Source organism: Microcaecilia unicolor, chromosome 5 (assembly GCF_901765095.1).
Source record: "Microcaecilia unicolor chromosome 5, aMicUni1.1, whole genome shotgun sequence".
NCBI classification, from domain to species: domain Eukaryota; kingdom Metazoa; phylum Chordata; class Amphibia; order Gymnophiona; family Siphonopidae; genus Microcaecilia; species Microcaecilia unicolor.
The window spans coordinates 105,656,063-105,668,614 of NC_044035.1; the positions used below are offsets into that span (position 1 = coordinate 105,656,063).

General features: G+C 41.4%; 1 protein-coding gene across 1 annotated transcript in view; it reads right to left on the reverse strand.

The window, feature by feature from the left end:
- The window catches only part of LOC115471271 (putative hexokinase HKDC1), a 110,937-nt gene that overhangs the window by 78,418 nt on the left and 19,967 nt on the right, over positions 1–12,552 (reverse strand). The window contains exons 3-6 of the mRNA XM_030204973.1: positions 10,110–10,258; positions 8,248–8,367; positions 7,450–7,545; positions 1,873–1,972 (exon numbers count right to left, since the gene is read on the reverse strand). Of these exons, the coding sequence (XP_030060833.1) occupies positions 1,873–1,972; positions 7,450–7,545; positions 8,248–8,367; positions 10,110–10,258 (465 nt within the window). The remainder of the gene's footprint in view (positions 1–1,872; positions 1,973–7,449; positions 7,546–8,247; positions 8,368–10,109; positions 10,259–12,552) is intronic.

The following is a 12,552-nucleotide window of genomic DNA, read 5'->3' on the forward strand; positions in this document are numbered from 1 at the left end:
CAAAGAATGTGCAAAATATGTATGCATTTACTATTATCTGCAGTGAGCAGAGGCTTGGGAGGTTTCCATTTAAGCACATAATTTAAGCACTACCCTACGTACTAGGTGCCCTCCTCTCACCTTTACTGAACCCTGTCAGATCAACGATTCAACCCTATTAGACTATATTGTGATCCTATTCAATTCATTTTTTGTAACTTTCTACCAATAGTCAAATAATCACCACAGAATCCCCTATGAACACAACCTAGCTCTATATAATAATCTCCGCGAGACAACTCCACAGACTCGCACTAATCTATCGAATTGCTAACCTGCTCAATAACTTGTAACCGCCCCCTTTATTCCCTGTAAGCCACATTGAACCTACTAGAAGGTGGGATAATGCGGATACAAATGCAATAAATAAATAAATAAATAATTGAAGTGTATGTGTTTTTTTTATAACCCAGAAAAAATATGCTACACTATGCGATTGATGCCTACACATTTAGCACTGTGATTGCTTTTTGGTGTTTTCTGCTCTTGCCAAAACAAATTGTTCAGGTTGTTTATCAGCTGTACTACTGTTAGCAGCTGCTTTCATTTTGCCATCACAGCTGAACAGAGTGGGGGGCTGCTTGATGGTGTTGTGTTTATAACTGTCTTTAAACAGTACAAGGGATTTGCAAGTCCAGCTGAAGCTGAGACTCCTGAGGCAGGAGCACTACATGCCAAAACGCAAGACTGCATCAAGTCTTGATATCCCTCAGTTGGTACCTCTTTGGTCGTTCCCCTTTATATTTTGTTTCTCCTCATTTGGTTTTGCAAAGGGTTTACTTTTTGTTGTTGTTGTTGTTCTGCTGTTACCACAGAGGTGTTTTGCATACATTTACACCTCATATCGTATATATCAGAGTCATTGACTCCTGAAACAGGCATTCATACCAAAACATGGGTCCGTGTCAGGTCCACACGCATGATTGCATCTCTCTCTGGCGGACTTCATACTACAGTTGGAAAACCATCGTTGTTCCCTATTACTATTTTATGTTTTTTGATGGACATTGTTATATGCATTTGATTTTATTAAATGATGATTATTTTTTTACCACGTGTGCCTTCTTCCTTCTGTGTTGGAAGACCATGGTCTATTCATACTCTTGGGCTTTGCTGCTGTTTTACGTAGGATACCTCCTTTTTTTCATTTAACCCAGAAAAAATGTGCTTCTCAAAAAACAGGTTGAAATGCAAGTGCATAGTTTTTTCTGGGGCAATTTTACAAAGGAAGTATGCATGTACAGTACTTAACATTTTGAAAATCTAGTAAGGTCCACATAGGGAAAATTCTGAGTGTATTTGCTAACTTTCAGGCCCTTTTACAAAGCCGTGGTAGGGCTACCACGACAATGGTGTGTGGCAAATTAGCTCTACCGCCGGGCTCCCACAGAAGACCGGGGGCTTATCTGGCAGTAATCAGGCACTGCTGTGTGGTTACCATCAGGTTAGCGTGGGAGCCCTTACTGCCTCCGAAATGGCCACTTGACAAGTGCTTAACTTACTGCACAACCATTTCCATTAAAAAAAATCCTTTTACCCAGTGTGGTATAAATGATCCTCGATGGGCGGCAAACCCATGCACCAACGCCACTTCAGAGGTCCTTTTACTGCAGCTTGGTAAAAGGACTCCTTTGTGTACAGTGATAAAATTACCCCCTGCTGGAACAGGTCAGTTTAACAATACACATTAGGAAAGTTAAATTTCCACAATGCTCAACTACATAAGACCTTGCAGAACATTTTTTGAGTTCAGTTCATTGTCGTTAGTTTCTTTTACCTTATAAAACCTTTACTGCATTATTGCAAAATAAAGTAAATGATTATTTTAATTACCAATAATGACACCAACTTCACAGTACTGATCATCATATCCACATGCCATCATAGTTCCCACTGTATCGTTCACCAGCGCTAAGATATCAACATCAATGTCCTAATAGAGCAAACACATTAGTTGCTGAGCTCAAACTTATGTATACATTCTTTTGCAATTTATTCTTATGGATCAATATTAATTCATAATTGTGGAATGCAAAATGTTACATATTAGTTTTCAGTATGTGTCTGTAATTTCTCTTCAAGGATACCAACAAAATATACCAACTAAAAGTTACACTTTAACCAATGTAGTTATTAAGCTGCAACAGGGCCTTAAGTCAGGTTATTTGCACCTCAACATGATTTAAAGGGCTCTAATGTAGCTTCTCTTACTCTGCCACCGTGACATTTAGATCACTGCTGGTTAAATAAGAATGAGATGCATAAAATGTAAATGTAAAGCAGCTCATTATTATATAAAAACCATAGGGCCCCTTTTACTAAGCCACGTAGGCATCTACGCGTGCCCAATGCGTGCCAAAATGGAGTTACCGCCTGACTACCGTGTGGCTCTTGTGGTAATTTCATTTTTGGTGCGCGTCTGGTATGTGCGTCTGAAAAATATTTTTTATTTTTTGGCGCGCGTAGCAGACACACGCCAAGTGGCATCTGATGCACGCAGGTAATTATCGCCCAAATTCTTTACTGCAAAGCCTATGTCTGGCAGTAAGATCTCAGACCCAAAATTGACGCATGGCAATTTTGATTTTGCTGCACATCCATTTTCGGTAAAAAAAAAGAGGCCTTTTTTACAGGCGCGCTGAAAAATGATTCTGCGTGCGCCCAAAACCCATGCCTACACTACCGCAGGCCATTTTTCAGCATGCCTTTGTAAAATAATGGTAAAGTGGGAGCATCAGGCCTTAAAGCTGCAGCCTGATGTTTTCAGGCCATAGCATAAAGGGGCCTGTGCCATTCCCCCCTCCCATCCAATTAAACCACCCCTGATCAAGATCCCCCAGAGCACATCCCCCCAATCAAAACTGCCCCCAGCATATCCCCTCACCCTGATCAAGGCCCCCCTGAGCTCACCCCCAGATCAAGGCCCTACAAGCACATTCCCCCAAACAAAGCTCCCTGAGTATATCCCCCGATCAACCTATCAACCTCCCCCTGAGCGTATCCCTCCACCTCAGTTAAGCCCCCCTTAAGTGGCTGTCCAACATGTATAAGGCCTACCAGCCCTGCACCTGGTGGTCCAATGGTTGTTGGGCAGGAATGATTCCCCAGTCGCCCCTGACCTGCTAAGCCATCTCCAAAATGATACCCCTAGCAGTAGTTTTGCGCTATTACTACTAGGGGTCATGTTTCTATCTATATGTTTCATATATCTGTCTATCAATATATGATCCCCTCCCCCCCATATTCAGCGCTATTTAACCAGCCAGGAAAGGCTCCTGACCAGTTAAATAGCACTTAACTGGCTACTCATGAATATTCAGTGGGGGATAGCCAGCTAGCTCCTGCTGAATATTTACAGCCAGCGCATAGGAGGAGACTAAGCATATTCTATAATCGGTACCTAGATTTGGGTGCCGATTATAGAATATGCTTAGTTGATATTTCAACGCTTAAATTTACGTGCATCCATTTAAACCAACAAAAACATGGCATAAATCCCATTTTGGAACGCCCATGAAATGATCATTTCCCCACCCATAATCATGCCTCTTTTTGCCTGCACGCATTAGAAGTTCGGCGCACATCATTACAGAATATGCTTAGTGAGTTGTGCACCTAAATTCTAATCAGTGCCAATTAGTGCTCATTATTGCTTGTTAAGAGCAGTTATCAGTGCTCATTGGCTTGTTAAACTTGTTAAATTGACAAGTGCAATGTGGGTAAAAGCAAGCCGAGTTACAGTTATGTCATGCAAGGTTCCGCGTTAGGAGTTACAGACCTAGAAAGGGATCTGGGAGTCATCGTTGATAAGAAGTTAAAAATTTCTGCTCAGTGTGCTGCGGCGGCTAAGAAAGCACACAGAATGTTGAATATTATTAGGAAAGGGATGGAAAACAAACACAAGGATGTTATAATGCCGTTGTATCGCTCCATGGTGCGACCGCACCTAGAATATTGTGTCCAATTCTGGTTGCCGCACCTCAAAAAAGATATAAAGGAATTAGAGAAGGTGCAGAGAAGGGTGACGAAAATGATAAAGGGCATGGAACGACTTCCCTATGAGGAAAGGCTGAGAAGGTTAGGGCTCTTCAGCTTGGAGAAAAGGCAGCTGAGGGGTGATATGATAGAAGTCTACAAGATAATGAGCGGAATAGAGCGGACAGATGTGAAGCGTTTGTTTACACTTTCAAACAACAACAAAACCAGGGGATACAAGATGAAGCTAGAATATGGCAGATTTAAAACAAATAGGAGAAAGTTTTTCTTTACTCAGCGTGTAGTTAGACTCTGGAACTCGTTGCCAGAAAATGTAGTGACAGCCTTACGGAATTTAAAGGGGGTTTAGACAGATTCCTGAGGGAAAAGTCCATTGAACATTATTAAGAATTAAATTTTTTTGGGGGGTTTTGCCGGGTTCTTGAAGCCTGGATTGGCCACTGTTGGAGACAAGATGCTGGGCTTGATGGACCCTTGGTCTTTTCCCAGTATGGCGGTGCTTACAGTGGGGGAAATAAGTATTTGATCCCTTGCTGATTTTGTAAGTTTGCCCACTGACAAAGACATGAGCAGCCCATAATTGAAGGGTAGGTTATTGGTAACAGTGAGAGATAGCACATCACAAATTAAATCCGGAAAATCACATTGTGGAAAGTATATGAATTTATTTGCATTCTGCAGAGGGAAATAAGTATTTAATCCCTCTGGCAAACAAGACCTAATACTTGGTGGCAAAACCCTTGTTGGCAAGCACAGCGGTCAGACGTCTTCTGTAGTTGATGATGAGGTTTGCACACATGTCAGGAGGAATTTTGGTCCACTCCTCTTTGCAGATCATCTCTAAATCATTAAGAGTTCTGGGCTGTCGCTTGGCAACTCGCAGCTTCAGCTCCCTCCATAAGTTTTCAATGGGATTAAGGTCTGGTGACTGGCTAGGCCACTCCATGACCCTAATGTGCTTCTTCCTGAGCCACTCCTTTGTTGCCTTGGCTGTATGTTTTGGGTCATTGTCGTGCTGGAAGACCCAGCCACGACCCATTTTTAAGGCCCTGGCGGAGGGAAGGAGGTTGTCACTCAGAATTGTACGGTACATGGCCCCATCCATTCTCCCATTGATGCGGTGAAGTAGTCCTGTGCCCTTAGCAGAGAAACACCCCCAAAACATAACATTTCCACCTCCATGCTTGACAGTGGGGACGGTGTTCTTTGGGTCATAGGCAGCATTTCTCTTCCTCCAAACACGGCGAGTTGAGTTCATGCCAAAGAGCTCAATTTTTGTCTCATCTGACCACAGCACCTTCTCCCAATCACTCTCGGCATCATCCAGGTGTTCACTGGCAAACTTCAGACGGGCCGTCACATGTGCCTTCCGGAGCAGGGGGACCTTGCGGGCACTGCAGGATTGCAATCCGTTATGTCGTAATGTGTTACCAATGGTTTTCGTGGTGACAGTGGTCCCAGCTGCCTTGAGATCATTGACAAGTTCCCCCCTTGTAGTTGTAGGCTGATTTCTAACCTTCCTCATGATCAAGGATACCCCACGAGGTGAGATTTTGCATGGAGCCCCAGATCTTTGTCGATTGACAGTCATTTTGTACTTCTTCCATTTTCTTACTATGGCACCAACAGTTGTCTCCTTCTCGCCCAGCATCTTACTGATGGTTTTGTAGCCCATTCCAGCCTTGTGCAGGTGTATGATCTTGTCCCTGACATCCTTAGACAGCTCCTTGCTCTTGGCCATTTTGTAGAGGTTAGAGTCTGACTGATTCACTGAGTCTGTGGACAGGTGTCTTTCATACAGGTGACCATTGCCGACAGCTGTCTGTCATGCAGGTAACGAGTTGATTTGGAGCATCTACCTGGTCTGTAGGGGCCAGATCTCTTACTGGTTGGTGGGGGATCAAATACTTATTTCCCTCTGCAGAATGCAAATAAATTCATATACTTTCCACAATGTGATTTTCCGGATTTAATTTGTGATGTGCTATCTCTCACTGTTACCAATAACCTACCCTTCAATTATGGGCTGCTCATGTCTTTGTCAGTGGGCAAACTTACAAAATCAGCAAGGGATCAAATACTTATTTCCCCCACTGTATGTACTTATGTACTTATTGTTATATAATCCACGCCGAAAGGCACACTATATAGAATCTGGGAGATAGCGGCTAACCGGCTATATCATGCATTATAGCCTGGTAGTCATGAATATTCAGCACATCACTGGCTAAGTTTGGCAGCCAAATCATGCCATTCAAATACCAGGCCCATCTTTGGCTGCTATAAACTTAACCAGCCAGCGCTGAATATTGGCTTGGCCAGTTAAGTTTAAACCAGTCAAAAATAAACCAGATATTCAATGTCGGTCACTGGAAATGACCTGGCATTGAATATTCAGCTTCACTGCCGACCACAGGATCTAACCAGGCTGTCTCCCATAGTCTGAATATCAGCCTCAATGAAACTTGGGTAGCGTTTTGACAGAGGGAACTACTACTGTCATAAATGAGATAGAATATATTGAAAAAAAAAAAAGCCCATCAAGCCAATGGGTTCATTAGTGATTAACAGTTTAAAAAAATCTGCAGAGGAAAGGAATAAATTGCATCTTTATAACATCGGGGGCGGGGAGGGGTCAGATGTATTACAGGTTTATGTCCATGGGAAAATAAAAGCTTGCACCTTTAAAGGTCTCTGCATTATTTCTCATATACTATAATATCTGCTGAACAAGCAAACTCAAGTGGAATACTGCAGGGGAAAATATTCGGTATTCACATTGGCATTCTTAGAATCATAAAGGAAGAATAGACTTGAAATGGAGCTGATGGCGGATGCCAATGCTTTCATGAGTTCTGGGCATGCTTAGAAGTGATATGGAGAGCTGCAGTAGGAAAAGGATTGAAAGTTTAGGAAAACATGGCACATAGGGGGGCCTTTTACTAAGACGCAGATAGCATTTTTACCTCGCAGTAGAAATCAGCTGACGGTAAATGCCAAGACGCCCATTATATTTCTATGGGTGTCGGCAGTTACTGCCAGCTGATTTCTACTGCGGCTTAGTAAAAGACCACGTTAGAGAAGAAATGCAACCAGGCAGATTAGATGGACCAATCTGGTTTTTATTTACTATGTTACTCTGTTAGTGTTACTACAGAGTTTTTGCATACTTTTGACACATCAGTGAATGCAAATGATGTGCATCAGTTTAATTTATATCAGGAAAAGATGGGACTTTAACAATAAAATCTAAACAAAATGTAAATAACTTCAATGTACCAGCAGGCAGAAAGTTAGCAAGTAGATTAAAGTATACCAGGGATCCATTTGAGATCAGAACACAAGGCATCTATTGCACAACTTAATTCCTATAGAAGCAAGTCCATGAGGGCTTCATTATAATGTGTACTGTACCTTGTGTTTCTTGATGGCATTTTGAAGCGAGTGGACCACATCTGTACCCTGAACTCCTTTCGCTTTAAAGCTTTTTGTCCAAGATAGTAAGACACCCTTTAAAAATAATAATAATATCATAATCTGAAGTTTGGAATGCAAAGGTAAAATAAACATTTATCCCCTAATTCTACAAAAGTTGCCAAAAATTGCACGTGTAAATTTGGGCAGGTGGCCAATTTGTGTGTGCAATTTAATTGAATAATGAGCTAGTTAGTGCTTATTATTCAATTATGCAATGATACCCTGTGCTAAAATAACCCAACTTGTGGTAAAATAACCTGAATTAATATGTTGATAACTTCCCCCCTAAGCCTGTTAAGAAATGTACTAGATTAGGGTGTTCCCGGAGTGGCCTTTCTAAATTTAGCTGGGTACTGAAATCAGCTAAGAGATGTAGTTATCAATGTAGGCTACCATTAAGACGTGTTATTTTACCACTAACTCGTGTTGGGGTTAACAGTAAAATAACACATCATACTGGTAGCCCACTTTGATAACGTCCCCCGTAAATCTGTACAGATAACTCTGCTCATACAAATAATACTTTTCCTATTCGGGTCAATTTAGAAAGTCATTTTAGAAGGATTAGGCAGCATTTACACTAACCAGGCTTTTAAAAATTGACCCCATAGTAAACACATTAAATGGAAGCTGTGCCTGCCCATAAATATGACCATTTCCTTTCTCATTTTCCCTCCGAAGAAAACACAACTCCCACTAGCAGCTGGATCTCTAGCTGCGTAGGTATTATCTTACCTCTTCTAACTTAGTCTGTTTGCAAGGGAACGAGAATGCAGCACCAAGGGGTAGTTTCTTATGTTTTAATTTTTTTGTCTCCATGAAATCAACGAGGCAGTCAGCAACATGTTCAAATAACTGCATAAGTGAGAGAGAGAAAACAATGTTGCATTAACCACCAATGACAGATTAGCTGTTGGACTGTGAGCGTGAAAGGAGCTTGCAAATTAGATAAACCTCTCTGAACTGGGGCTTTGCAACACAATGGCGGTAATTCTTATAAGGACACCTGAAATTAGGTGCCATAAAAAAAATGCGCTAAGCGTATATTCTGTATTGGCAATTGTACGCATTATTGTTATTATAGAATACTAGCATAAATCCGCATTTAAGCACCTAACTTTAGGCAAGCAACTGTACACTGCCTTGAGTGAATTCCTTCAAAAAGGTGGTAAATAAATCTGAATAAATAAATACAATTATGCTAACTCAATGGCTAGTGTAAATGCTCACACCCCTATAGGCAGTAAGATGCATTATTTTATTTATTTATTTACTACATTTATATCCCATCTTTGTCCAAAGCGGGTAACTAAAGGTTCACATACATAGTCATTAAACGTAAAACAATCCACAATAAAAAAAAAACAATAATTAATAAAATTCTCCTAAAGAAAAACAAACAATAATACAGAACTGTTAGGCACTATTCTATAACTGTGCACGTAAATGTATTTGTGCACTGATCTGCCATTTCAGCCCCGTTTCGGCACCTTGTGTCCATCGGAACATGTTTCCGCACCGAAATGTAGGTGTGGAATTAGTGCCTACCTTTAGGCGCTATTTATGGAATTCCACAGTATGTGCATTACTCCAGGGTTATTGCACTCATGCACTAACAGTGATAATCACTAACTGCTTAGTGCACTTTAGTGAAAGGGTCCCTTCATTTTATTTTTTCAAACTGGGATTGGCTGCTTGCAAAGGATTGGCCCTGTTTTGGCTCTAAGTTGTCTGAGCTGAAAAATAAACATGCAGTGCCTCTGTTAACCCCTAGGCTTTAATGACCAAGGGGGGAATTTATCAACGTGGGCTACCATTACCACAAGTTGTGCTACTTTAGCACAAGATTTTACTGTATAAAATGGAACCCTGTACTAAAATAGCACACAATAAATCCTTGCAGAACAGGGGAGTGGTATTGTCTTAATGCAGGGCTGGGCAACCACAGTCCTCGAGGGCCGCAACCCATATGCATGAGATTGCTTTCCAAGTACTGCTTGCACTGTTTGCAAATAGATCTCATGCATATTCATTGTGGAAATCTTGAAAACCCAACTGGGTTGTGGCCCTTGAGTACCAGGGTTGTCCACCACTGTCTTAACGGTAGCCCGCAATAATAGCTTCCTTCGCAAATGTCAAAAATAAAATAAAAGCTGAAACAAAATCAATACTTTGTGTACAACTTTTTTTTATTTCAAAATGAAGTAAAATTATTTTTTTTCGTTGCATTTTTCATTTTCTTTTCAAATGAGCATACATCCCTATTGCAAACGATCTCGGTTGACCATTGTTAGTTGAAGTGAACAATGACATCACACAGGAGACACCTTGTTACTCCGCTGTAGACTGAGGCTTGGAAGAGTTTGTAGGGTATAGCAGAAGTACAAAGGTCTTTCTTTATAGTGACCACGTTGTGACCCCAACGGTGCGAAGGTGACTTTCATTGTTAGAAATTCAGGACAATTCGTTATAGATAAGATCTGTTATCAAATGGTTATACTAAAAAGAAAGTGCTATATCTTTAGCAAAAACAGGTCATTGAATAAATATATTGTGCATTGAATTCTGAAGGGGAGAAGTGAGTGACATGTACTTACTTTTGTCCCACTGCCTTGTGTGATATCTTTGGGGGTAGGGTATAACTGGCTGTCTATCTGCACACTCTGCTTCCCATTTTCAGACAATTTCACATTTAAGACTCGGAATTTGGAACCACCCAGATCAAGGGCAAGGAAATCTCCCTTTTCTGTAATACAGACATTTTATTTATCCATATATATACTATGCATATAGACAGTTTTTTTCCCCTTTTCAGTCATCACACAGGTCTATTTGCTATAATCTTTCTCACTGACATTTCTAATTGTGCAGTGTTCCTCACTCCTAGCCAGCTACCACCTGTCACTAGTCTCCTAACTTCTACTGTTCTCTTTGATAGAGAACAGCCAGAATGCCTGCTAACAGCTGGCTGTGTCTGTAGTTGTTTTCTTTTGAAGTCTTCATAGCCAGCTTATGATTCTAACTAAATCTTTCTTTTTTTTTTTTTTACTGCTATGAAGCTGTGTGACCTTTTATAATTAAGAAGGAAGCAAACTACACGTTCATATCTAGCACAGTATTGATCTACAGCTGAGCAGCAGCAGCAACACCTGAGAATTTCTTCCCAAATCTACATGCACGATAGCTCCTAGGAGCAGGAGTGGCAATGCACAAATAAATCCGGATCATTTGCAAAGCAAGACATTATGCTTCTGCTGGCCCACCAAACAAATCAAGTACATATGACTTAGTAAGATCTTTATTTCATTTAAAATGTAGATAAGATAAGTATGCCACATTGAGCCTGCAAAGAGGTGGGAAAATGTGGGGTACAAATGCAACAATTAATTAAATTAAATACTATACAATTTTATTTGGCAGACCACAGTAGAAGATTACACTGTTATTGTGGTTTTAATAATTAGGAAAGCCAATATTTAAGCACTGTGCTTGGTGTTTTTTTTTAAATCGCTGACCATGGGATAAAGATAATCTGGATAGCGCCACTATCCAGACTGTGAATGGCACTGAATATCCGGATAAATCAGCTGATGCTATCACAATGCAGATAGGGCTAGATTCTGCATACAGCGCCGAAAAATCGATGCCAGAAAAATGAGTGCTAAGCGCTATTAGTCAACTTACTTTCTAACTCTTCTTACTCTCTTAGCTAGCACATGTTCTATCTTTGCTTATACACTTCACTATCATTTAAAATGCTCAATTTCATATTGTATTGACGTTGTAAGTAGCATACTATCCTGCTTATAATCGAAATAGAAAAACGCCTATATTGTGACCCAAATCGGGAGATAGACGTTTATCTCACAAAAACGAATAAAGCGGTATAATCGAAAGCCGAATTTGGACATTTTCAACTGCACTCCGTCGCGGATGCGGACAAAGTTGATGGGGGCGTTTCAAAGGTGTGGTGAAGGCGGAACTGGGGCGTGGTTATCGGGCGATCAGAGATGGGCGCCTTTCGCCGATAATGGAAAAAAATATGCATTTTTAGCGAGAATTTAGGGCACTTTTCCTGGACCCTGTTTTTCCACGAATAAGGCCCCAAAAAGTGCCCTAAATGACCAGATGACCACTGGAGGGAATCGGGGATGACCTCCCCTGATTCCCCAGTGGTCACAAACCCCCTCCCACCACAAAATGTGCCATTTCACAACTTTTTATTTTCACCCTCAAATGTCATACCCACCTCCCTGGCAGCAGTATGCAGGTCACTGGAGCAGTTATTAGGGGGTGCAGTGGACGTCAGGCAGGTGGACCCAGGCCCATCCCCCCCACCTGTTACACTTGTGCTGGTAAATGGGAGCCCTCCAAACCGCCCCCAAACCCACTGTACCCACATGTAGGTGCCCCCCTTCACCCCTTAGGGCTATAGTAATGGTGTAGACTTGTGGGCAGTGGGTTTTGAGGGGGATTTGGGGGGCTCAACACCCAAGGGAAGGGTGCTATGCACCTGGGAGCTGTTTTACCTTTTTTTTTTTTTTTGTAAAAGTGCCCCCTAGGGTGCCCGGTTGGTGTCCTGGCATGTGAGGGGGACCAGTGCACTACGAATCCTGGCCCCTCCCACAAATAAATGTCTTGGAGTTATTCGTTTTTGAGCTGGGCGCTTTCGGTTTCCATTATCGCTGAAAAACAAAAACACCCAGCTCAAAAAAAGATAAACGTCCATGTTTTTCGAAAATAAGGTTCGGTCCGCCCCTTCATGGACCCGTTCTCGGAGATAAACGCCCATGGAGATAGACGTTTCCGTTCGATTATGCCCCTTCACGTATTGTTATTTGAATATTTTTACTACTGCAATTGCCTCTTGCTCATTTGATCTATTCTTACTGTACACCGCCTTGAGTGAATTCCTTCAAAAAGGCGGTAAATAAATCCTAATAAATAAATATTCTATAAAGGGTTCTCCAACTTGTGTACCTTTTATGGAATAGTGTTCAGCGCCGGAATCCATGCCGAATTTTAGGTGCAGAGATTTAT